The sequence below is a fragment of the Aspergillus welwitschiae genome (assembly GCF_003344945.1).
Source record: "Aspergillus welwitschiae strain CBS 139.54b unplaced genomic scaffold BDQ94scaffold_50, whole genome shotgun sequence".
Classification (NCBI taxonomy): Eukaryota; Fungi; Ascomycota; class Eurotiomycetes; order Eurotiales; family Aspergillaceae; genus Aspergillus; species Aspergillus welwitschiae.
The window spans coordinates 140,672-163,265 of record NW_020798744.1 but is presented as its reverse complement, the minus strand read 5'-3'; the positions used below and the strand labels follow the sequence as shown (position 1 = coordinate 163,265).

General features: G+C 51.7%; 12 protein-coding genes across 12 annotated transcripts; 8 read left to right on the top strand and 4 right to left on the bottom strand.

Moving 5' to 3' along the window:
• The first annotated feature begins 66 nt into the window (after positions 1 to 66).
• On the top strand, positions 67 to 2,028 carry BDQ94DRAFT_107648 (glycosyltransferase family 69 protein). Its single transcript, XM_026763497.1, has one exon. It carries the CDS (start codon positions 433 to 435, stop codon positions 1,963 to 1,965), a length of 1,533 nt encoding a protein of 510 aa, XP_026621026.1. The 5' UTR covers positions 67 to 432; the 3' UTR covers positions 1,966 to 2,028.
• On the bottom strand, positions 2,029 to 3,678 carry och3 (glycosyltransferase family 32 protein). Its single transcript, XM_026763498.1, has 4 exons — positions 3,339 to 3,678; positions 2,896 to 3,275; positions 2,336 to 2,835; positions 2,029 to 2,279 (listed from the first exon to the last, which is right to left on the bottom strand). Exons 1-4 carry the CDS (start codon positions 3,508 to 3,510, stop codon positions 2,093 to 2,095), a joined length of 1,239 nt encoding a protein of 412 aa, XP_026621025.1. The 5' UTR covers positions 3,511 to 3,678; the 3' UTR covers positions 2,029 to 2,092.
• A 672-nt stretch (positions 3,679 to 4,350) lies between these two features.
• BDQ94DRAFT_107613 (glycosyltransferase family 32 protein) lies at positions 4,351 to 5,717 on the top strand. The gene is made up of 2 exons (XM_026763495.1): positions 4,351 to 5,280; positions 5,336 to 5,717. The coding sequence occupies exons 1-2, from the start codon at positions 4,580 to 4,582 to the stop codon at positions 5,658 to 5,660; spliced, it is 1,026 nt and encodes a 341-aa protein (XP_026621024.1). The 5' UTR covers positions 4,351 to 4,579; the 3' UTR covers positions 5,661 to 5,717.
• BDQ94DRAFT_107617 (PIG-L family deacetylase) lies at positions 5,624 to 6,956 on the bottom strand. The gene is made up of 4 exons (XM_026763496.1): positions 6,523 to 6,956; positions 6,275 to 6,465; positions 6,150 to 6,217; positions 5,624 to 6,102 (listed from the first exon to the last, which is right to left on the bottom strand). The coding sequence occupies exons 1-4, from the start codon at positions 6,818 to 6,820 to the stop codon at positions 5,775 to 5,777; spliced, it is 885 nt and encodes a 294-aa protein (XP_026621023.1). The 5' UTR covers positions 6,821 to 6,956; the 3' UTR covers positions 5,624 to 5,774.
• Positions 6,957 to 8,047: 1,091 nt separating this feature from the next.
• Positions 8,048 to 9,649, top strand: BDQ94DRAFT_107603 (alpha/beta hydrolase). Its single transcript, XM_026763494.1, has 2 exons — positions 8,048 to 8,515; positions 8,569 to 9,649. Exons 1-2 carry the CDS (start codon positions 8,282 to 8,284, stop codon positions 9,460 to 9,462), a joined length of 1,128 nt encoding a protein of 375 aa, XP_026621022.1. The 5' UTR covers positions 8,048 to 8,281; the 3' UTR covers positions 9,463 to 9,649.
• Positions 9,650 to 10,184: 535 nt separating this feature from the next.
• Positions 10,185 to 11,889, top strand: BDQ94DRAFT_184116 (putative MFS transporter; the record flags this gene model as incomplete). Its single annotated transcript, XM_026774565.1, has 6 exons — positions 10,185 to 10,432; positions 10,504 to 11,093; positions 11,144 to 11,336; positions 11,389 to 11,461; positions 11,513 to 11,571; positions 11,622 to 11,889. The coding sequence occupies 6 exons, from the start codon at positions 10,185 to 10,187 to the stop codon at positions 11,887 to 11,889; spliced, it is 1,431 nt and encodes a 476-aa protein (XP_026621021.1).
• Positions 11,890 to 12,395: 506 nt separating this feature from the next.
• Positions 12,396 to 13,650, top strand: BDQ94DRAFT_175152 (NAD(P)-dependent alcohol dehydrogenase; the record flags this gene model as incomplete). The annotated part of the gene is made up of 4 exons (XM_026772461.1): positions 12,396 to 12,401; positions 12,450 to 12,572; positions 12,642 to 12,649; positions 12,702 to 13,650. The coding sequence occupies 4 exons, from the start codon at positions 12,396 to 12,398 to the stop codon at positions 13,648 to 13,650; spliced, it is 1,086 nt and encodes a 361-aa protein (XP_026621020.1).
• Positions 13,651 to 13,735: 85 nt separating this feature from the next.
• Positions 13,736 to 14,969, bottom strand: BDQ94DRAFT_152941 (GPI anchored serine-threonine rich family protein). The gene has a single exon (XM_026768067.1). It carries the CDS (start codon positions 14,765 to 14,767, stop codon positions 13,985 to 13,987), a length of 783 nt encoding a protein of 260 aa, XP_026621019.1. The 5' UTR covers positions 14,768 to 14,969; the 3' UTR covers positions 13,736 to 13,984.
• Positions 14,970 to 15,496: 527 nt separating this feature from the next.
• On the bottom strand, positions 15,497 to 16,954 carry BDQ94DRAFT_184113 (FMN-linked oxidoreductase; the record flags this gene model as incomplete). The annotated part of the gene is made up of 7 exons (XM_026774564.1): positions 15,497 to 15,651; positions 15,692 to 15,875; positions 15,924 to 16,001; positions 16,068 to 16,173; positions 16,255 to 16,326; positions 16,374 to 16,557; positions 16,639 to 16,954. 7 exons carry the CDS (start codon positions 16,952 to 16,954, stop codon positions 15,497 to 15,499), a joined length of 1,095 nt encoding a protein of 364 aa, XP_026621018.1.
• A 542-nt stretch (positions 16,955 to 17,496) lies between these two features.
• On the top strand, positions 17,497 to 19,595 carry BDQ94DRAFT_184111 (uncharacterized protein). The gene has a single exon (XM_026774563.1). The coding sequence runs from the start codon at positions 17,558 to 17,560 to the stop codon at positions 19,349 to 19,351; it is 1,794 nt and encodes a 597-aa protein (XP_026621017.1). The 5' UTR covers positions 17,497 to 17,557; the 3' UTR covers positions 19,352 to 19,595.
• A 2-nt stretch (positions 19,596 to 19,597) lies between these two features.
• On the top strand, positions 19,598 to 20,597 carry BDQ94DRAFT_152936 (putative haloalkanoic acid dehalogenase). The gene has a single exon (XM_026768066.1). The coding sequence runs from the start codon at positions 19,788 to 19,790 to the stop codon at positions 20,499 to 20,501; it is 714 nt and encodes a 237-aa protein (XP_026621016.1). The 5' UTR covers positions 19,598 to 19,787; the 3' UTR covers positions 20,502 to 20,597.
• Positions 20,598 to 20,788: 191 nt separating this feature from the next.
• Positions 20,789 to 22,122, top strand: BDQ94DRAFT_107567 (Diaminopimelate epimerase-like protein). The gene has a single exon (XM_026763493.1). The coding sequence runs from the start codon at positions 20,832 to 20,834 to the stop codon at positions 22,032 to 22,034; it is 1,203 nt and encodes a 400-aa protein (XP_026621015.1). The 5' UTR covers positions 20,789 to 20,831; the 3' UTR covers positions 22,035 to 22,122.
• Positions 22,123 to 22,594: the final 472 nt, after the last annotated feature.

Below are 22,594 nucleotides of genomic sequence, written 5' to 3'. Positions count from 1 at the left end.
ATAATCTCACTAATCTTCCTGGTTGCTCATGGGCTTCCATGATATAGTAATGGAGCTTTGGCATAAGTGTCATTCTAACTAATCAATATATTTGTCAACTTCGTATCTTTGCTTCCTGATCGTAGATCTCATCTAATCCACCGCACGGAGTTAGGGATCCTTACCAGGTACCCGAATTACGGTCATACCATCAATACCACCCATTACAATATGTCCCACACTAAAATAACCAACTTTCCCCAATACGCAAGATGATAGCGCGTGTAATATAACGGTAACTAATACATAATAGATACCGGCAGTGTCAAATATATATATTAGTATCCATCGCCCACGTCTTCTCCTGAAACTGCTGCAATCTAAACCCAACTGTACTACTACCAGCTTTTCGAGCGTCTGTATGATCTCATTCGGTCTATCATATTGGTAAATATGGTTCGTATTCCTCTAAAGCCCCCTGAGTACTACAGACTCAGTCCACGCTCATCAGTGGACTCGAATGCTTTGCTCTCCGTTTCGGACTTTGAGGACTTTATCACCCCCAGAAGAGCAACTGGCAGGCGCTTTCTATTCTCAAGGCATCCATCATCCGGAGCCGTCCTTTTCTACCCCAGGCAGTTTCTTCACCATGTGATGCGTCGCATAATTCCCCGTGGGCTTGGTGGTCTTGTACGGCTCATCATAGGCTTCTTGATCCTGTTGATCGCTTTGACGGGCATGCTATGGCCCTCATATACGCATTTACCCCCACACTACCAGTTTCTCCGCCAGCAGGCCTCTCGCAGCGGCATTGCAGGACGAGGGAACCCCCATAATGAGACAGTCTTCATTGCAGCCATCCTCTACGACCCAGATGGCAAGCTAGCCAGTGGGAGATGGGGGCATGATTTGCTGCGCTTGATCAATCTGCTGGGCGAAGAAAATGTCTTCCTCAGCATCTACGAGAACGAAAGTGGCGACGAAGGTCTGACTGCCCTTCGGGACCTAGAGGACCAGCTGCCTTGCCGCAGTTCGATACAAATAGAACTGGACCTGGACATGAGCACGTTCCCTACAGTAACTGTCCCAGGAGGAGGCAAACGGGTGAAACGAACAGACTATCTCGCGGAAATGCGGAATCGTGCTCTACAACCGCTAGATGAGCACCCAGAGATTAAGTATGACAAGATACTATATCTGAACGACGTGATCTTCGATCCCATTGACGTGCTCCATCTCCTCTTCTCTACCAACAGCGATGAGAATGGGGTGGCCCAGTATCGGGCCGCATGCGCAGTCGATTTTATCAACGCATTCAAATTCTATGATACATATGCCACAAGGGATCTGGAGGGCTATGGAATTGGCCTGCAGTTCTTCCCTTGGTTCACTTCAGCGGGGTCGGGAGCCAGCCGCAAAGATGTCCTGGAGGGAAAAGATGCGGTTCGAGTGCGCAGCTGCTGGGGTGGAATGGTGGCATTCGATGCAAAATATTTTCAACGACGCGAAAACCCAGTTCGCTTTCGCGCCGATCCAGATTTGTTCTATGATGGATCAGAATGCTGCATTATTCACGCCGATATTCAAGATTCATCATTGGACACCACGAAGACCACAGACAAAGGCATCTATATGAACCCATTTGTGCGGGTCGCATACGACGAGCGCAGCCACTCCTGGCTGTGGGTAACACGGCGGTTTGAGAAACTATACCCGCTTGTCCACAATATTGTCAACCACATGGCAGGCTTGCCACGATACAACCCCCGTCGGAGTGAGATTCCTGGCCAGCTGGTCAAAGATACGCTGTGGGTGCCCGATGCGACTGATGCACGCGGGGGCGCATTCCGTGAAGTGGAGCGTGTCGCGGGGAATGACGGCTTCTGCGCAGATGGCTTCGGGGGGTATCGGGGGCTTTCAGTGATTGTGGAGGACCGACAGCCTGGCCAGGATGGATGGGAGGATATTCCACTGCCATCGATTTAGTTGTTCGCGTATACCACGACCTTGCGCATACTATAGACATGCAAAGACTAGAAAACTCCAAGATATTTGTTTTCTTCGGAATCGGACCACTACTTGTCATCAGCACTGCTTCGACAGCCGATGCTCATCAAAGTAGCAGACCCTGGGGCACTTTGGACCAGGTCCGACACCTGCCAAACACCGTTCGACAGAACTTGCCATACTCGACCCGCAAGTTAAATTCTCTCCAGGATCCTTGCGCGCGATGGAACAGGCGCGCAGAAGGGTCTGTGATGGGCTTAGAGCCCATGTTTCCATACTTTCCTCGACCAGGACTATTTAGGATTAGCGCGTCGAAGTAGATGCGAGTGAAGAAGAAGAAGGGACATACCTGAATCCAGTGATAGGCAAAACCAAGACGTCATCTACTAACTTACTCTTCCCTCCGTCCTGCAAGCTTGACAATGCGTTCCACCTAAGACCGACGATGGCCTTGAGCCAGCTCTGGACTGCATGAGTGAATGCGACAGGTCCAGTGAGGGTAATGGGGTCGAGCGCGCCCAGATCGCTAGACTGTGACTGAGGCGCAGGGGTGCGTTGATCAGAAACACCTGGAACTTCCGTGAAGAGACGATCGAGAAAGATCTGCAAGATTGGATGGCCTGGCGCCCATGCAAATGCCCACTGAGTTAGCTGCACGGGCAGCAGGTATCCCATGCGCCAGTAGGCATCACTGTTTGGCGGACAGTCGGCTTCTAGTCCGACAATCGCTCGAACGGGTCCCGTAAAGTTATACACACGCCCAGTTTCATGATCCTGCCACCGCGCGATATCAGCCGCGGTGATCCAAGATGCCGGCGATTGCAGAGGCTCAGTGTCGATATCTGCGTACTACGCGTTTGTCAGTTACCTACATGTGTAATATAAATGAAACACGGACCATCTACTTACCACCCCTCCGATCCACTTGGACACGAAAATCCGGAAGACATCCGACTGTTCCACGTGGCTGGATAGAGCATAGAACTGTTTCTCTCGTTCTGGTTCGAACCGCCGAATGAACTGTTGTATTCCGTCATCGTCCCACAAGAAGTATGCCATCTGCTCATCCCCCGTGCGCAACCATTTCTCCGTGCTCTGCTGTAACACATGCGGCCAGGTGTCCACCCGCGTGTTCTTCCAGGTCTGGTGTACAATTAGGGGAATCAAGGAGTGGGGGATCTGCCGTTGAGGGGTCTCCTGGACCAGGCGCAACACTTGCTCAGCGGCGTCAACGATGTTTTCGGGGGGCTGGCTCGTTTTATTCGTCCAGGTCGGGGGGATATACCACGCTGGAGACGACCTGTCTTAGCTAACGAATTCCAATTCTTACGCAGCAGTTATATGTTGCTTACCTCCGCCACTGCGGGTGTTCGTGTGAACACGTTCAAACAGCAATGGGTACCGATGTTGAAGAAGAGAAACCTCCTTGACCGACGTATCAGGCTGTTGGAGCAACCACGTGAAAAGCACTATGATGCAGAGTGTGCCCAGCATGGGACGTCGCAACAGATAGCGCCAGATCATAGTGGTGATGATTGTTATGTTTCAGGCACGGGGAGTGGAGAGTTGAATAATCCGGCGGCGGCAGAGGTCGTCAGCAAAGGCCATGATGATCTTACAATGGGGGAAGGGTGGTTAGGCAGCTATGGATGTGCCCTGGTCTTCAACTTATTGCTGCGCCGTGCTTCATCTTGTCTGCGAGGCCTGGCTGGGGTATAACTTCCCGCGGATCCCGTCCCTTGTAATACGGCTGCCTAGCAATGGCCCCCAAAATTTACCAACAATCAACTCAGAACCTTGCTCTGGCCAGACCCTGGTTACAGTAGCTACTAATCCTAGCAAGTACTAGTAGGTGTCATGATACGAGGTGAATCACACGCCCTGACCAATGAGAGGCTGGGATGGCTTGCATGGCTTACAGAATAGGAGCCAACATCAGGGCCTGCGCCCTACGCAGCCCTAGCCGCGGTGGGTCGAAGCTTAGTATTGCTTGGATTCGTGGACCCTTTCTTGGGCCAGATGGCAGTGCATCTCTGGCGAGGTTCAATTCACGTCTTGTTAGTACAAAGAAAAATTTTCCATCCTGTTTGCACTGTGCCCCCTGGGTGATCAGCGTAGGTATGATTGGCTGCTTACCCTGGCCAATATGCTTGCATGACATACCTAATAAGGAAAAGTTCATCCGGGGCGGGACGGTCCATAAAACCAGTCGCAAGTTGCCAATTGCTGATCATGTCTATACCCTTGCTGGCCGGTCGTGTTAGCACAGTCCGAATCCAAGGGGACATCCCACTGGGCTCGGAAAGAAGCTCGGAAAGTCGAGCAGTGGGTTCTCCAGGCAGAAACGGGACCGGAGGATTACTGGTGAAACCCACCTGCAATACACGTAAATACCATCGGCGTCTCCCGTATCACAACTGTAATACCATTCGGAGCTTGCCCTGTTGGCGGCTCAAAACCTGTCCATCACTGCCTCCTTCACTATTCAATTACATCCCTCAAATAGCCTCTTCATGTCCATTATGTACTTTTGCCTTCCTTGCCATGCCTTATCTCAGGTCCAAAGCCTTTTAGGCACTGTGAGCCAGTCGCAATGGCTCACGCGCGCATCCGCCTCGTGCTGGCAGCCCTTCTTCTCTTCATTCTAACCTCCCTGCTCGCCCCATTTTTTTATAATCTTTACCTACTGCTGCGATTACCCTTTGTGTGGAAAACCTCATCTGCCAATGCGATTATCACCCAGCAACATGACGGATTCGATCTGACCTTTTCCGACTACAACAGCACGTACTCCGTCGCTGACACCGGCCTGCCCGTCCCTGTCCCTGCACGGCTGCATCACGTCCAATTGGGTACACAATCCCCACGTCCAGAGTGGCAGGCTGCTCGCGATGAGTGCCTCAAGCAACATCCGGACTGGGAGACGTTTCTGTGGACCGACGAGAATGCTAGTCGCTTCGTCCAGAATTACTATCCGCACTTTCTCCCCACCTGGGAAAGTTATCCACACCTTGTCCAGCGCGTGGATGCATTGCGATACATGGTTCTGCACAAGTATGGAGGCGCCGTGTTGGATTATGATTTGGCATGTAAACGGTCGTTGGAACCCCTGCGTCGATTCGAATTTGTCGCCCCAGCGGCCAACCCAGTCGGTATCTCCGTTGGTATGATGCTTGCGGCACCGAACAACCCCTATGTTAATGATCTGGTGCGGAACCTGCCAACCTTTAATCGACGGTGGTCGTTTCTGCCTTACATCACAGTTATGTTTAGCACGGGGTGCCATTATGCCTCGTATGTCACTATCCGACGCTCACAGAGGAATTGTATCGGAGCTAATAGGTTACAGAACCATCTACACCATGCAACGCAATACCTCCACCCTCCGCGTCCTAGCCGGCCCCCCCGAGAACCCGCGAATGCATATGCTCAACGGTGTGGTCAATACCCCGCTCTTTCGACATTTAGGCAGTTCCTCATGGCATGAGAAAGACGCACGCTTCATCAAAGCGTTTGCCAATATGGATCAACGGGTGGCGTTTGGGATGGTTTTGTTCGCTTTGGTGGGAGGATGCTGGGCTGTGAGCTTATGTGTGGCTCGGGGTCGGGCATGGCATCAGAGGGACGCAGTCTCGCAAGAGATAGAGATGTTGCGGAAAGCACATGGTTCATAATTACTTGTAACTATTAGATAGATATATTGCTCATGAGTCTATGTTGGGATGGCTGATTAGAGACGAATGATTTTGCTTAGTGAAAGAATATTTGACAGGAACTTGAAGTTCCGCTTAGGCTATCCGGTATAAATTATTGAACCACATATAACGGCTCACTACCAAGTACAGCACGCGATCCCACGAGTACTGACTATCATGCTGACTGAATGCTGTCCGCGCAGTAAGATAGGTCTGCCACGGGCTTACCAGCAGCGCTTTATTTCCATATGTGTCATGCTCTGTGGGCGCCGGTGGGGCTGTCAAGACCGCTGCTCCGATGCGCCATGAGAATGGCACTGATGTCAAGATTAGATCAATAAGCGACGAGTACTTGCGCAGGAGGAATGTACTCTGTAGCGCGTAGACCGGCGGGGCATGCGGAAAGCTCTCTGCATATTTCCTACTCACAGTCAGCCTTTTCTTAGTCATGATGTGTGGTCGACGTACCGAACTCCGGCACTGACGGCCCTATGGTTGATATGGCCGGATACTCCACCATCGTCGAACGTATAGATCTTCTGTAGTCTTAGTGCTCCTGTGTACTATCGTGAAAGGGTGTTGGGGCAACTTACTAGATCCACTTTCCACATGTGAACGTAATGGGCCACTATATCCTGGATGACATCTTGGCGCCACCACTTCCTTGGGTTATCCTGTAATGCACCATGCTCGAGGACGACACAGCGATCGGAGGGGATGCCGAGAGCCGCGCAACTGCGTTCGATCTCCCCTTTGCGGATATCTCCTTGGCCGTGATAGTCGCCTGCATCACATTAGAAAATTCACTCCTCGGAGAGTTTCTAGTGAAGGGAGGACTCGCCTGTCGATAATACCAACAAGGAACGGGTGACGTCCGGGTTGTTGCGGCCGTGAAGAATAGTTGGGCTAAAGAACAGAGTCTCATCATCGGGATGTGCCGTGACAAGGAGAACGTTCCGCGCTTGCTGGATGGTGTGTGGAACAAGACGCGGATCTCCCGCGAGGTAGTATGCCAGAAGAAGATACAGAAAGATGGCAGCCGATGGGATGATCAGCGCTGAATATGCCATCAGACATCTCCAGTCATGTCGCCGCACTTGGCGAAGAAGGCGCCTGAGCATGCGGGTTGGGGATCCCATCGATGAGGTCGAGGTTCTTTGTGCGGAGGTGGCGCCAAGATGTTGTTATCGCTGGGTGGAATCAAGCCCTGCACGGCAATTCAGTGTGCGGCACAGCCCTGAGGCAAGTTGTTCCGACAGTAAAAGAGAACAAAAGAAGACCATCAGTTCCTGGAAGGCCTGAGTCGTCTCGGGATCCGCGGACAAAATCTATATTGTCTATGTAATGTATTGTAATGCATACTAATGAAATACATCGGGTTGTAAGTATGGTCAGTAATAATACCGCTCGTGACCGAGATTTGGGGGTTTCGCAGCTCGCACAATCACACGCACCAGAAGCTTCGCACATTAGCCTCAATTCCAACACACAGAAATACTAGGCAGCAATATAGGCTTCTTTCGTCATTGGCTCGGCTCAGTAAGCTTGTTCTGTTCTCCAGAAGTGAGTGATTTACCTGACCAATGGCTGGAAACACCAGGGTGTCATGGCCCTGAAGCTAAGGGTGAAACAAGGCTGACAAGCTTTACTGACGAAAGAAGGCAAAGAACACCACCTCTATTTAGAGTAGTCTGTATGTAAGACCAACTCAACTAGGCCAAGCTCATGGGCCCATTGGTTCCAGGATTGCCCCGCGGAAATGAGCAGTCTCGTCGAACCCATTGAAATAGGGGTCCTGTCAGACCTCCGTCCCTCCAGATCGACTGGCCTAGCGATCGGCCCCAGCCGTCTTAAGGGTCTGGTCTGCGAAGTGGCCGATCATCATGGTATGGAATATTGTATTGGCTTGGTTGCACACTGGAGATGGCATGTAGTGGATCTAACAACCTGCTGTTAGGATCTCACTATACGAAGTGGATATTTGCTTAGCGCACCACAGGGTATTCAGGTCGTTCTCGGTCGCACCAACGATATGCCACCAAGTCAGAGGCCTTTTAGGCCCACCTGCAGCCGGTCATTCAACTCCGAAGCAACTCGTGAACTAGTGACTGCAACTTTGTCATTAAGCTGACGGTCGGCCATATGAATCCCTCGATATCTCTTTCACTGCTAGATCAAGCGGATCAAGGTCCCAAGAGTAAATGGCTACGAGCATCATCGTACTAATAGTGAAGAGTTACATGTTGAATTGTCAGCTTGGGAAGTGTTGATATATATCAGGTTGCGACCAAAGGGGGTTGAGGGGCTTGCCAAAACGGATAGGCTGCTGACCTGATATATGCTACTGTTTACAGAGTATACTTCCTCGTCTGCAAATAGCTTCAAGAAGAGACGGGATATCTAAAGGTCAAGATAATCAACTATCAAGAGTTTGTTCTGACCGAGGTGCGCCCTTCTACCATCACAGATGTGATGCGTCCACGGCAAGTGCAGATGACCTGCAGGAAGGTTGCCACGGCAATCCCGAGCTTGTCCAGAGACATCAGCAGCCATCTCTGTTCACGGTTTCAACTCCATCTTCCTGCCAGTTGAGTAGATTCATGTGTTTCACGATGTTTACTCGGCTCGGTCTATACCTCCTGGCCCTGTTCTCTCCCACCCGTGGCGATACCATCCACCACCGAACTTATTTCTACGTTGGAGGAAACTACTCAATCACCGACAATGGCGAGCATATTTACAGCAATCAGATATATGTCGAAAAATTGACGCCCGCACAAGTCACTCAGCCATATCCGATAGTGTTTGTCCATGGTCAGGCTCAGACAGCGACAGTAGGATAACCCAGGCTCCTTTGGTGAAATCGCTCTAACAGAGCATGGAACAGAATTGGTTGAACAAACCAAACGGCCAGCCAGGATGGGCATCATACTTCCTTGACAAGGGCTACGAATGCTACCTCTTGGATCAGCCGTTCCGCGGCCGCAGTCCCTGGCAATCCTTCAGCAGTCCACTGGAGACATACTCGGCCGAACACCTGCAACGATACTTCACCGCGCCTGAGCGGTATGAGTTGTGGCCACAGGCATCGCTGCACACCCAGTGGCCTGGGTCTGGGGTCATGCACGATCCCATCTTTGATTCCTACTATGCCAGTGCTGTGCCGTTTGTTAGTGATAATGTGCTGCAGCAAACTGCCATGCGCGACGCGGGCGCCGCCTTGCTGGATCGAATTGGCCGGCCAGTTATTCTGATAGCTCATTCCCAAGGTGGAACCATGGCGTGGCTACTGGCCGACCAACGATCCAATCTGGTTCACTCGATTGTCTCCATCGAGCCTGGTGGTCCTCCGTTCAGCAACGCAATGTTCGGAAACACTTCTGCTCGAGCATACGGGCTGACTGACATCCCGATTGCGTACTCGCCGCCAGTGTCGGACCCGAGCACAGACTTCTCCACCACTATTCTTCCGTCCAACTCGTCAATTCTAGCGGACTGCATCATTCAGGCGGACGATCCGCCTGCGCGGCAACTGGCGAACCTGAGCAAAATTCCCGTGCTACTAGTGACGACGGAAGCATCGTACCATGCGCCGTATGACTGGTGCACAGTAAGGTTCTTGCAACAAGCCGGCGTACAGGCAGAGCACATGCAATTGTCAGAAATCGGCATTCACGGCAATGGTCATATGGTGTTTCTGGAGGAGAACAGTGACGAGGTTGCGGCTGTTATTCATGACAGGATTGGACAGTCCGATGTGGATGGGAAAGCTGAGCTTTGATGAGGTCTTACCGTGCGTCGAGGAAGGCGATGCTCAAGGTAGCCCTGTGATCTTCATGTGAACAGTGCCCGTCTTCTCTATGCCCAGCTAGTCATGTTATGGCCATGCAAATCACGAAGTTATCTTTCGCCTAAATTCATATCCGCGGGTGAGGGCCAGCATTGATACCTTAGGCAGAGCGAGGTGCAACGCATGGGCCTCTTCCTCAACGTCGACGTCCACGTAAGCATGCTGTAGGCGATGGAGAGGGAATAGACCTGTCAAGCAGTTGAGTGCAAGTTAGTAATGCTCCTACTGAAAACAATCGGGGATGAACGCCGTGCACTATCGTCACTAATTAGCAGTATCCAGAGTACCATGCTCCGCCGGCTACTACGAGCAGAGCATCAAACTAGTAGGAAAATTGTGTTCTTCTAAGACCTTTATATCAATTAAGGAACTTATATATGGACCTGCTCTATATAAATCTGTCAGCAAAGAGTAATCCTGCCGAAATGCGACCGTGGGGATTGTCAACCCCCAGCAAGCCAGGCGGCTGCCAGTATTGCCTGTTTGGGCAAGATTCACCACTCCCCGCCTCCCCGCGAAGCGGAGAAACGGAGTATCGGCCACTCCCCTATTTTTACTTCGAGAGTCGCACAACAAAGGACTGTAGTCTGACAGTATAAGTGCTGGGTAGACCCTAGATACTTCCATCCAGCAGCACAATTTGATCGTTCTCTATGGCGACCACTACGGGGTGCGAATCCATCTCACTTACCGAGCTCGGGGAGCGGCCAATCCCGACGGTGCCAGAAGGACCCAACAACGATTCTTCGGTTACCGAGGCTGAGGCTAAAGTCCCTTACTTGAAGCTCATCGCATCGGGCTTCTCCTTCTTCGTCGCAGGTGTCAACGACGGTAGTCTGGGCTCCTTGCTTCCCTACGTCCTCGAGACGTATCACGTTAGTACCGGCCTGGTAATTATCGTGTATGTCCTCCCCCCAATGGAGCCCAAACGCACCATCCCACGGTCAACCCAATCACTGATGGCTTTGCTAGTTATGTTACAACTCTTGTTGGCTGGCTTGTGGCTGCCCTGACCAATAGCACCGCCTGCCAATACCTCGGTTTAGGTGCCATGCTCGCTCTAGGGGCTGCGCTACAGGTGCTGGCTCATGTTCTGCGTGCCTGGCTTCCGCCGTTCCCATTGTATGCCATAACTTTCTTCCTAGCGAGTCTAGGACAGGCATTTAATGACACCCACGCCAATACATATGTCGCTGCAGTCAAGGCCGCCCATCGATGGCTCGGCTTTATCCATGCCATGTACATGGCTGGATGTCTGGTGGGCCCGTTAGTGGCCACCGCTGTGGCATCTGCTAATCGGCAGTCACAGTGGAATTTATTCTACATCTTTCCACTGGGGTTGGGGCTAATTAACCTGATATTGATATTGATAGCCTTCCGTGACAGCATGTCCGTCCAACATTCCTCAGAAGGCCCCCAAAGCGACGACCCGCAGGCTTCAAGCCAGGACGCTCGAAGTACGCGCGCAGTAAGGGAGATCAAGGACACACTTCGCGTCCCAGCGGTGTGGCTGACTAGTCTCTACTTTTTCTTTTTTCTGGGAGCGGCCATCACGGCCGGTGGTAGGTGAAATCACATTCCACAGGCTGAAAGGAAACTCACAACGAGATAGGATGGATTGTCGAGTACCTTGTTCGCGTTCGGCATGGTGATGTGCACCAGATGGGCTATATCCCGACTGGGTTCTATGGTGGAGCTTTTCTTGGTCGACTGGTCCTTGCTGAGCCTACTTATCGTCTAGGAGAGCGTCGCATGATATTTATCTACGCTGCTCTGTGTGCCGGGTTGGAGCTGGTATTTTGGCTGTTAGTTCAGCCAATGTTGCTTTAGACTCTCATCGACTGATGTATGGCATAGGGTGCCCAACATTGGTGTGGAAGCTATGGCTATTTGCTTGTTGGGCTTCTTTTCCGGGCCATTCTTTGCGACGGTGAGTTCTGTCGTATTTCACGATGGATCCAATTGTCTGACTTCTAAATAGGGAATATCCGTCGCATCCAAGATCTTTCCGGCTAAGATTCGCTCCTCCGGTATTGGTACGTGGACTCCATGATGATTTAACAAGCAATGTGTTAATTGTATGTATTCAGCATTTGTCTTCGTGCTGGGGCAGATTGGAGGATCGCTCTTCCCCGTATTGACGGGAATCATATCTTCCCACACCGGCGTCAAGGCCCTGCAGCCCATGTTATTGGCTCTATTATGCGCCACGGGCATCAGCTGGCTGTTGGTACCCAAGGCTCCGAGGCTTCGTGCAGACTAATCTATCAGTTAACAAGCAACTGTGGTTCCTGGCTACAGTTCACGTCTATTCAGCCTACTCCTACGCTTTATAAGATCGTTAGCTCGCTTAGGTAGAAAAGCTCACGTCATTATCATTTACTCAATAAGAGAGTAGTAGTCATATCTCGAATATTAAAAAGCCCCACAGATAATCAGAAGGTATGTAGTGATTTTCACGGCACAGAGCCTGGCTTGCCGCACACCAAGGACTGGTCTACCCCACATGATCAACGATATGTCCATTCTTCTTGGGCATGACTACGGCGTCAAAGACGTAGAGTAAATGATAACCGCAAAGTCATACTTATAGTATGATTGTTAACTAGATGCCGATGAAGAGAAATTTAGTAAGCTGATCTACATGACCCTGCACGCGAACAAATCCGGCAAATCTCGCCAGACATACCCAATTCAGTTGATCGCCTCATGAACTATCTGTGCACCTGACGAGGAGAGGGGTTGATAATGATACTCTCCCACCACAGCAACAACTGCTTTCGGAACCAAGGCTCCAACCTTAACGGCACCTTAAGGAGAATACAGCACTACACATCGTCGAAACAGCTACGTTCATCAACACTATGGAGGTACGTTCGTCTCTGCTGTCACAATATGCCGTCTAATGCGCGGGGTAGAACCCCTCATTTGTCCTGCGCAACATCAAAGATGTGGTTATTGAAGACCGGCCCAAACCCATCCTCAAAGACCCCCATGATGTGATGGTCCATGTGGCACAAACAGGTATTTGTGGAAGTGATGTAAGTTGTTTTCACTCTTCTCCGCCCCCGAAATCGTCTTTATATGTCCAGACTAACACATCACCACAGGTTCACTAGTATGCGTCTTCCCATGTATCTTATCTAAACATGATCTTGACATGCTCCCAGCTGGCAACGCGGTCGCATCGGCGACTTCGTCCTCACCGGGCACATGGTCCTCGGCCATGAATCCGCTGGCGTAGTAGTGGAAGTCGGCGACAAAGTCCGACATCTTAAACCCGGCGATCGCGTCGCCATGGAACCGGGCGTACCCTGTCGTCGCTGCGACTACTGCCGCAGCGGATCATACAACCTCTGCGGCGATACGATCTTCGCTGCGACCCCACCCTGGGACGGCACCCTCGCCAAATACTACGTCAACGCCGCCGATTTCTGCTACAAAGTACCGGACCACATGACGCTCGAGGAAGCAGCCATGGTTGAGCCCGTGTCTGTGGCCGTGGCCATCGCCAAGACAGCCAACCTGCAAGCGCACCAGACTGTGCTGGTTCTGGGATGCGGTCCGATCGGCGTACTATGCCAGGCCGTGGCTAAGGCTGCCGGAGCCAGGACCATCATTGGAGTGGATGTGGTTCCGTCCCGACTGGAAGTAGCCAAGTCGTACGGCATCGATCACACATTCATGCCCTCGCGGGCTGAGCCCGGCACAGACCCGATGGTGCATGCGGAGCGGGTAGCGACGCAGTTGAAGGAGGAGCTGGGTCTGGGAGAAGGCGTAGACGTGGTGTTGGAGTGCTCTGGTGCTGAGCCGTGTGTGCAGATGGGTATCTACGCGGCCCGCCGGGGAGCCACATTTGTGCAGGCTGGTATGGGCAAGGAGAACATTTTATTCCCCATTACGGCGGTGTGCACGCGTGGGTTGACCATCAAGGGATCCATTCGGTATCTGACCGGGTGCTATCCGGCTGCTATTGATTTGATTGCCAAGGGCAAGATTGATGTGAAGCGGTTGATCACGAACAGGTTCCCGTTTGAGAAGGCCGAGGAGGCATTTGAGTTGGTCAAGGCTGGACGGGAGGATGTGTTCAAGGTTATGATTGCGGGAGTGCAGGAGTAATGTATATCAACTCATAGCTTACTTCTGGTTGGTTGGTTGGTTGGCAGTCAAGGTGGTTTAGTATGAAAGGGAGTTTCTATACTACCACGAGACTAATCTGGGAGGATCCTGGCCGTTGAGAGATGCGCACGACATTCAGAAATTTAAGAGAATTCCCAGAGGTTTACAGATACTTTCTCTAGAAGTAGTATATAAGTTGGTGTATAGGAATGCGTAATGGGAACGGGTGATCAAGTCGCATGGTATCACACTGTTGCAATATGTATAGTCTTACATGATGGTAGCTACTAGGTCGATGGCAGACACAGTATAAACATTTCGAAGGATCACCACCTCAGGCAAAAGGACACCCATCGCCTCCGGCATTGCCAACAACACTCACGGTAGTAGTGGCTGTCACGACGCTAACATCCTGAGTTCTGGCGTGCGACGCCGTCTCTGTTTCATACAAGGCCACCGTTGGGGTCGGCACCTTGTCCAAGGTCACAGGGTGGGAATAGTCTGAGCACCAACCAATAGTCTTAGGCACGATTCCTGGCTTGACAGTTCTGGACGAGATGACAGGAGCAGGAGTGGATGAAGGAGCCGGGAGATGGGAGGAGTGGTGATGGAGAAGATGATGATCATGGTGATGGTTGTGGTGAAACAAAGCAGAGCTGGACGCGGTAGGGCTCACCGTAACATAAACGGTAGATGCTGCAGGGCAGGTAGAGGAAGCAGATGCTCCGGGGGCCGTGACGCTCGTATCGACGCATTCGGTCGCGTTGGCCACGTCGGAGACGAAGAATTTCTCAGACTGAGCATAGATGATGTAGACGTTGGTGCCGTTGATCCCGCTAATCTGGTAGCCCCACTCTGGATCGGTGTCGCAGGGGATTTGCACGGGGTATGACAGATCGGAGGTGGGAATATCAAGCGCCAAGGGGACATAGGAGGGCGGCCAGTAGACGAAATTCCAGAGATAGAGGCTGAAGGTGGTGGGATCGGTGTCAACAGTGGTCCAGTTAACGGTGATGGTGGAACCGGCGGCGTAGGTCGAATTGAGGGTCGGCTCGGTGATGCTGATGGCCGCAGCCAGGGAGCCGAGGCTGAGGATAAAAGGGATGGCTGAACGCATGACTAGAATTGATTGCCGAAATGAAGGAGAGACTGGGAATAAGAAACTGAGTATCAAATGAATGAATGAATGAATGCTATAGACGCCCAAACGAGTGACTGAAGGGGTCAGGAGGGGCGCGACGCAAGGGAGAAACCGTTAACCCTCATGGCAGGATACTGGGCAGATGCAAAGATATAAGCAGCCCCCGCTTGTGCTTTTCTCCGGAAATTGGAGGCTGTACTCGTGTCACTTCCAAGATTATGCTAAATTTAAAATCAAGCCACGCGTTCCCAACTATTGAACCACTAAGTGACGAATACCATCCGCCATTGGCTCTGTTTAAGACATCCGAGTGGAGTGGAGTGCTCGGGCCCGCCGACTGGAAAATCAAACCGTTTCCAAACAGGCATCCATCCATCTGTTTCTTGCCCGGCCTCCTTGGAAAACTCAGATGCAGCCCTTTATGAAATTATTCACATGTGGAGTCAAGAATGTTCTCACTATCGACTTGGATTCAGTGGCGCTCTTCCCATAATCTCTCACTCTAGCCTCATAGCAATTGGTATTATTATATTGTTACTACTGCAACTATACATACAGCCTGGTAAGAAATATATATTCATATTATACATTCTACAACCACTCTCTGCTGCCTCCCTGCCTGTTCTGTTTGTTTTCATAGTATGCGACAATCTCATCTAGAATCCTCCAACGCACCTACCCGAAAGCAGAACAGACTGTCTAGTACTAACCGGCAAAAGGCTGGCCCTCTTGTTCAAAAGACGGCCAGTCATTGTAATTCTCATTGGGATCCTGGAACGGCCCATAGTTCACCTTACCACCGCGAGTGTTTAAGGCGAAAGGAACACCTTTCTGAATCCGGCTTATAAGGTCCTGGATGGCTTCGTGTAAGATAGTGCCTAAATGACTGCTATGGTCAACTCACCGGATTGTAGATAAAAGGCCGTGCAAATGTCACGAGGTCGATCTCCTCCTTCTGGATCAAATGTCTTGCCTCGTCGACTGTGTACTCGTGATTCACCATGAGCATAGTGCGGCTCCCAGGATATTTGATGAGAGGGCCGAAGTCAGTCAGAGGCTCATATTTTGGGGGCAATTCTTTCTCCTGAGGCCTTTTTTGCGATCTAAAATAGTCATCGGTTTCCCGCCCAACATCACAGCCTCGACGGGATAGATCGATAAAAGCAAGATCGCGACGCATCAGCTCCTTAACTAAGTATGTGTATGTCTCCTTTATTTCGTCGTATAAAATCATGGTGTCATTATAATCATCTGTAGGGCAGATCTTGATCCCAACTGCTCGAGGACCCCAGACCTTAATGATAACATCGAGCACCTCGAGCGGGAAACGGCAGCGATTCTCAACAGAGCCACCGTATTCGTCACTGCGTGTATTCGAGTGCCTACATAACCTATAAGCTCGTGAAGTATGCATTATGTGGAGACGTATGGCTCACGAGCACAGGAAGTTGTGGAGAAGATACCCGCTAGTTAGCCGCCGTGTCAGCTCCGATTGCCCTATCCACGAAGCGTCCGTCTGCCCCTGCGTACTCACCCTTGTGCCAATAGCTCAATCCCATCAAACCCAGCCGTCTTCGCTAACGTGACAGAATGCCTGTATTGCTCGATAATGGTCTCTGGTTCATCGATCTCGGTGATGTTGTGAGTGTGGCCTGGAAGTCCCTCCAATGTACGATACTTTCCGCCTTTGGCAGGTACTTTGGATGGGGCATAGATTGGATATCCCGACTCTTTCAACATCGGCATATTTTCATTCTGAATGCGTCCTATATTTAAAATTTAGTCTACAGTCCTTGAATTCACACTCTCTTATCAGAGTACCGAAAACGTGAACGGGCAATGCTCACCTGGGTGCCATGGCTGGAAGAGGATCTTTCCCCCGACCTTGTGCACCTCGCTTGTTACCTTAGCCCAAGCTTCTGCGTGGCTATCATTGTACATCACAGGCGCATTGGGCCATTCGACACCACTCGGGCAGATAAAGGTGCCCTCTGCGACGATAAGTCCGGTGCCGTCCCGCGCTCGGTCGGCGTAATGCTTGACGTTTACTTGGGTGGGTTTATTCCCATTGGTGCATCGATTGCGCGTCATGGAGCCCATGCAAATGCGATTGCGCAATTGGATTCCATCCCCGAGGACAACTGGCTCAAGAAGCTGCACCATTGTATTGCTCTCAACAATTCGCAAATATGTGCAGGACAGGGTAACTTGGGTAATCAGAATGATAACCAGGGATAGAAGCCAGACACACAGGTGTATTTATATTCGCATTTGATTTAGGATGAGGTCGTGCCACTCCGTGTGTGCTTTGTAATGGCTCCTGGTTTGGAACGGCGATGATCGCGGAAAATGAATTCAGTCTGCAGCTCGCAGGTTCGGTTTCGGGTACATTTCATGGTTATTTGGCAAAAGGATATAGTTATGAGACATGCAGTTTGGTTATTCTCCTGCACCAACTCACAGCCACTCTTCGTATATTGCACTCGGATGTCATCATGACGGACGCTGCACTGTGGACCGAAAATCTACTATGAAGTCAAAGGAGATGGTTGGATACTTGAACTAGTCCTCGGATGATTTTCCCGAGGCCGGCGACTGATTATGGGCCTGAGGCTGCTATCACGGCCTCCATTGCCGAATCACCGAACCAAAGATTATCCCCCCTCCGCCTCAAAGCTTGGCCATTCTCGTTATTGGCAACGTCCATTTTGTTACTCAAAGCACCTTGTCCTACGATATGCACGGCATCATTAGTGCGAGATTAAAATGACACATCCGCTTACAAGCATGTCCCCTCCCCCCCTCTGCCACGGAGATCCCCACGTGCAAGGAACGGCTTCTGGAAGGCTGATTGCCAGCCACGTGGAGTTGAGTTTCTGGGGTGGCGTTGACCCCCAAACAGGCCAGGTTATTGACCAACACCACCCCTTGAGTGGCCATTCTCTAGAAGGTTGCATCCTCGCCATTCCAGGTGGCCGCGGCTCCTGTTCGGGCAGCGGGGTGATGCTCGAACTCCTGCTCAACAACCGCGGGCCCAAGGCGATACTGTTCGAGCGCCGGGAGGAGATCCTCACCCTGGGGGTAATGGTCGCGGAGGAGATGTTCGACAGGGCAATTCCAGTGATAACATTGAGCTCAGTCGACTTTCAGAGGGTGTTGAAACTTCATGACACTTACATCACGGTCGGTGACGGTTATATCTTCGACCAGGAGTTACCTGGGACATTGCATGAACTGCCTGACTGCCACTCTAAAATACTGTCGGTGCTGACTACAAAGATACAACTGTCCGATGTGGATAGAGCACTGATTCAGGGCGAGTACGGAGAAGCCGCTCGCGTGGCCATGCAGATTGTCCTGCGAATGTCCGAATTATTAGAGGTTCGCGAACTGATCCCGGTCACCCAGGTTCATGTCGATGGCTGTATCTATACCGGGCCTGGATCTCTCCTATTTGCAGAGAAATTGCGCGACTTGGGCGGCCATGTCCTTGTTCCGACTACATTGAACTCTATCTCGGTCGACCAGAAGCGGTGGCGCGCCCAAGGCGTAGATGTGGCGTTTGGGGAAGCGGCCGACCGGTTGGCCAAAGCATATATGGACATGGGTGCGCGGCCAACTTTCACATGTAGCCCCTACCAGCTGGACAGCGCCCCTAAACTCGGAGATCAAGTCGCTTGGGCGGAATCTAATGCTGTGGTGTATGCCAACAGTATCCTTGGGGCGCGTACCATGAAGTATCCGGATTTTCTCGACATCGCCATTGCTCTCACGGGCCGGGCCCCGAAAGGAGGGCCGCATGTTGATACCAATCGCCGAGCTTCACTGGTTATCCGGTTGCACGATGTTGAACGCCTGCACGACCTCGATGACTCCTTTTACCCCGTTCTTGGCTATCATGTAGGGACGCTGGCAGCCACTCAGATCCCGGTGATCGTGGGCCTCGAATCGCTCGCCCCGAACCGGGATGACCTCAAGGCTTTTGGAGCAGCATTTGCAACCGTCTCAAGTGCTCCGATGTTTCACATGGTGGGCATCACACCGGAAGCAGAGACCATAGAAGCCGCCATCCGCCCCGGAACCCACCCACCTTGTGTGGATGTGCAGATTGAGGACCTCATTCCCTGTTGGGACACACTGAACACTGCATCAGAGTGCCAAACCGTGGATCTTATTTCCCTTGGGAACCCGCACTTTTCACTGAGGGAAATTCGACGACTGGCTACTCTATGTCAAGGGCATACAAAATGCGAGGGGGTGGCGGTGATGGTAACCTGTAGTCGTGCGACATACAGCTTGGCTGGTCAAGCCGGGCTTATCCAGGAACTGGAGAGGTTTGGTGTCCGATTCATCACTGACACCTGCTGGTGTATGATTACAGAACCCATCATCCCACGTTCTCCGAATGCCATCATGACGAACTCTGGGAAATATGCCCATTATGGCCCTGGACTGACGGGGCGGAAATTCTACCTGGGCAGCCTGGCTCGGTGCGTTGACACGGCCTGCCAAGGGCGGCCAGTTGACCATCGCCCATCTTGGATGGTGGAGAAGATGTGATTTACCAGTATTCCTGGGGTACTGCCCGTACTCAAAAGGCATCTCTCGAAGCAAACACCGTCTAATCCCCGGCTTCGCACATCCCTTTGATGCCTGAGGCATCAATCCCTCGGTCGGCGACGCCACCTGACCCACTCGGGTGACTGTACCCGGTGGATGGAAAGGAATTCATCTCTCCAGTTTCTGTTGGTGCAGTGAATAGTAAGTTTTTCTCAAGCAAGAAGAGATTCTGTCAGACAATGCCATGGCTCCGACCGGACCGGATCCTGTTGCCGGAAGGAGTCCCCGACATTTTGGGGTGATAAGGAAGGCGCCCGGCAGGAGGGGATTTCTCACCCGTTCCAGCCCCGCCTGGTTATTTCTTCAGTATAAATAGTTCCACCAACACTCTGTCGGCTGTCACAGCTCTTGACAATCATCCACAATTGTGTTCAACATGTCGCAACTCTCCAACTATCGTCTCCTTAGCTTCGATGTCTACGGCACTCTGGTCGACTGGGAAGGTGGCATCCTGGCCGCCTTCCAGCCCAGTCTCGACAAAGCCAACGCCCACTTCACCCGCGAACACCTTCTCACCGTGTACCACGAATTAGAGCACGCGCAACAAGCACAGACGCCCGATATGCCGTACTCGCAACTCCTCGCCACTATTCATCCTCAGTGGACAGAGCGCCTCGGTCTGCCTCGGCCGTCAGAAGAGGAAAGCCGCCAGTTTGGAGAATCCATCGGCAACTGGCCCGCTTTCCCGGATACCGTCGACGCATTAAAGCGACTGGCCCAGAAGTACAAGCTGGTGGTGCTGTCCAATGTCGATCGCGCTTCTTTTGCCAAGACCAATGCTGGTAGCTTGCAAGGTTTCCCCTTTGATCTCATCATCACCGCACAAGATGTGGGCTCCTACAAGCCCGATCTCCGGAACTTTGAATACCTGCTCAAGGCAGTCAAGGAAAAATTCGACATCGAACCCGTGCAGGTGCTGCAGACCGCGCAGAGCCAGTTCCATGACCACCACCCGGCGCGCAAGATGGGGTTGAAGTCCGTGTGGATTGAGCGGCCGGGCGCAACAATGGGAAATCTGTCGGAGACGATCTATGACTGGCGGTTTGATACCTTGGGGGAGATGGCTGATGCGGTTGATAAGGGACTGTAGAGTAGTGAATGAGCTGATTCTTGTCTTTCAATTTTGAACGATCCCAGAGGAAATTTATAATAGAGGGAGAGAAGAAAGCAGAACTTCTCAACCAACATCTCGACCTTAGGCGTCTAATTCTAAAGTATGTATGTAGGGTGTATACTATCCTTGTAAGGTCCAATAAACGGCTAAGTGGCGCCTGTGAACTGGACCGCATCCCCACCCCGCGCCAGTCTCGGGGTGCCAGCCGAAGGTCGCTCACTACTTATTGCGTGTCGACTCCCTGGAGGTGCAGTCGTCCTGCTCCTCACATAAGGTCATATTCTGATACACTGTCCCCCTTTTACTATGGATCTATCCCACGCGCTTGAGACCGCCTCTAGCGGCGAAGTCATTAAATGCGCCGACATGCACACCACCGGAGAGCCCACCCGCATCGTCTACGCGGGGTTTCCTCCCCTCAGCGGGTCACTGCTCTCCCAGCGCGATCAGGCCCGGGATCAATACGACCACCTCCGCAAGCGAATCATGCTGGAGCCTCGTGGGCACTACGACATGTACGGCGCCATTCTCCGGCCATCTACTGAACTGGTTGAAACCGGTGAAGCTCATATCGGTGTTCTCTTCACGCACAACGGCGGCTTTTCTACTATGTGTGGCCACGCAACCATCGCGCTGGGCCGATTCCTCGTTGATACCCATGATGTGGCTGTTTTCCCGAAGCGAAACGAACTGGTCGTGGAAGACACATCAGTGGTTGTCAACTTGCATGCGCCGTGCGGATTGGTTCGCATCACCGTCCCTGTTAAAGAGACAGCCGATGGATTCAAGTCCGATCCCTCACGGGCAGTATCATTCCTGTCAACACCCGGTTATGCTGCTGCGACCAATCTTACTATCCTTATTCCACCTGAGATACGATGGAGCGAGCTTGAAGGGCGTGAGAGCATCGCCCTTGATGTCAGCTATGGAGGGGCATTCTACACGTTGATCAATATGCACGAGCTGGGATTCGCATCCACGGGACTGAAAAAGGTCGATCTTGACTCATTATCGCAAGTGATGAGAAGACTAAAGACGTATCTTGAAAGTCATCCCGATATTCTGTCTGCCTGTCAGCACCCGGAGGACAAGAGACTCTCATACCTGTACTCCATCATGCTGGTGGACACGAATGTCGGGTTCAAGCCAGACAGCGTAGCTGGTGCCGAGACCGGACTGTGCTTCTTCGCTGACAATCAGATTGATCGGTCGCCCACAGGATCGTGTGTCACAGCTCGAATGGCCCTGGCACATGCAAAGGGGGAGAGATCGGTTGGTCAGCGGTGGGCTTACAACACGGTTGTCTCCAATCACTTTCAAACCGGTGCATTTGAGGCTGAGATCGTGGAAACAGGCCTGCGGGTGGAAGGCGGAAATGCTCCGGCCAAGGATGCGGTGGTGGTGCGTGTGGAGGGGAGGGCGTACTATACAGGCACATCGAGTTTTATGGTTGAAGAGGGAGATGTTACGAGTCATGGTGGGTTTGTAATGAGTGATATGACACAATAAAGTTTGAACTGAGCATGTGTTGAATGTGAGCTGAATGTGAGCTGAATGTAACCCAGTTTTCACTAGATTGGTCTCGAATAGCAGCGAGAATTCGATATAAACATTGATTGATCCTCCAGGACAATCACCCAGTCATGCAAAGCTCAGAGTAAGCTCAAATTCAAAGCACTAACTACGGGATACAATATCTAAACATCTAACTCAGCTGAATGCCAGCCATTACCTGCTGACAGATATGTGTACTTGATTTGCTGTAATCTCCATACATGCTGCTATGAAATCTTTCTCTTTTTCTTTCCTTTGGAGGAAAGGGGCTAACTACATTCCATCCAGTAACGTGGTAGGCCATCTGACTTCATCCTCGATACACTCTGGCGCCATCGCTCAAAAGGGATCAATGTATTTTCCCCATAACCGCTAGTAGCCCTTGTCGGCATCGCGCGAGTCTTTCATTTTACGCTCACCGACCCTGTTGTTCGGAGCACAGAGGACTGGTGTGTATGTGGATCCTGAGCCCTGACCCGCAACAAAAGAGCCAGTCAAAGGCCCGTATAGCCGGC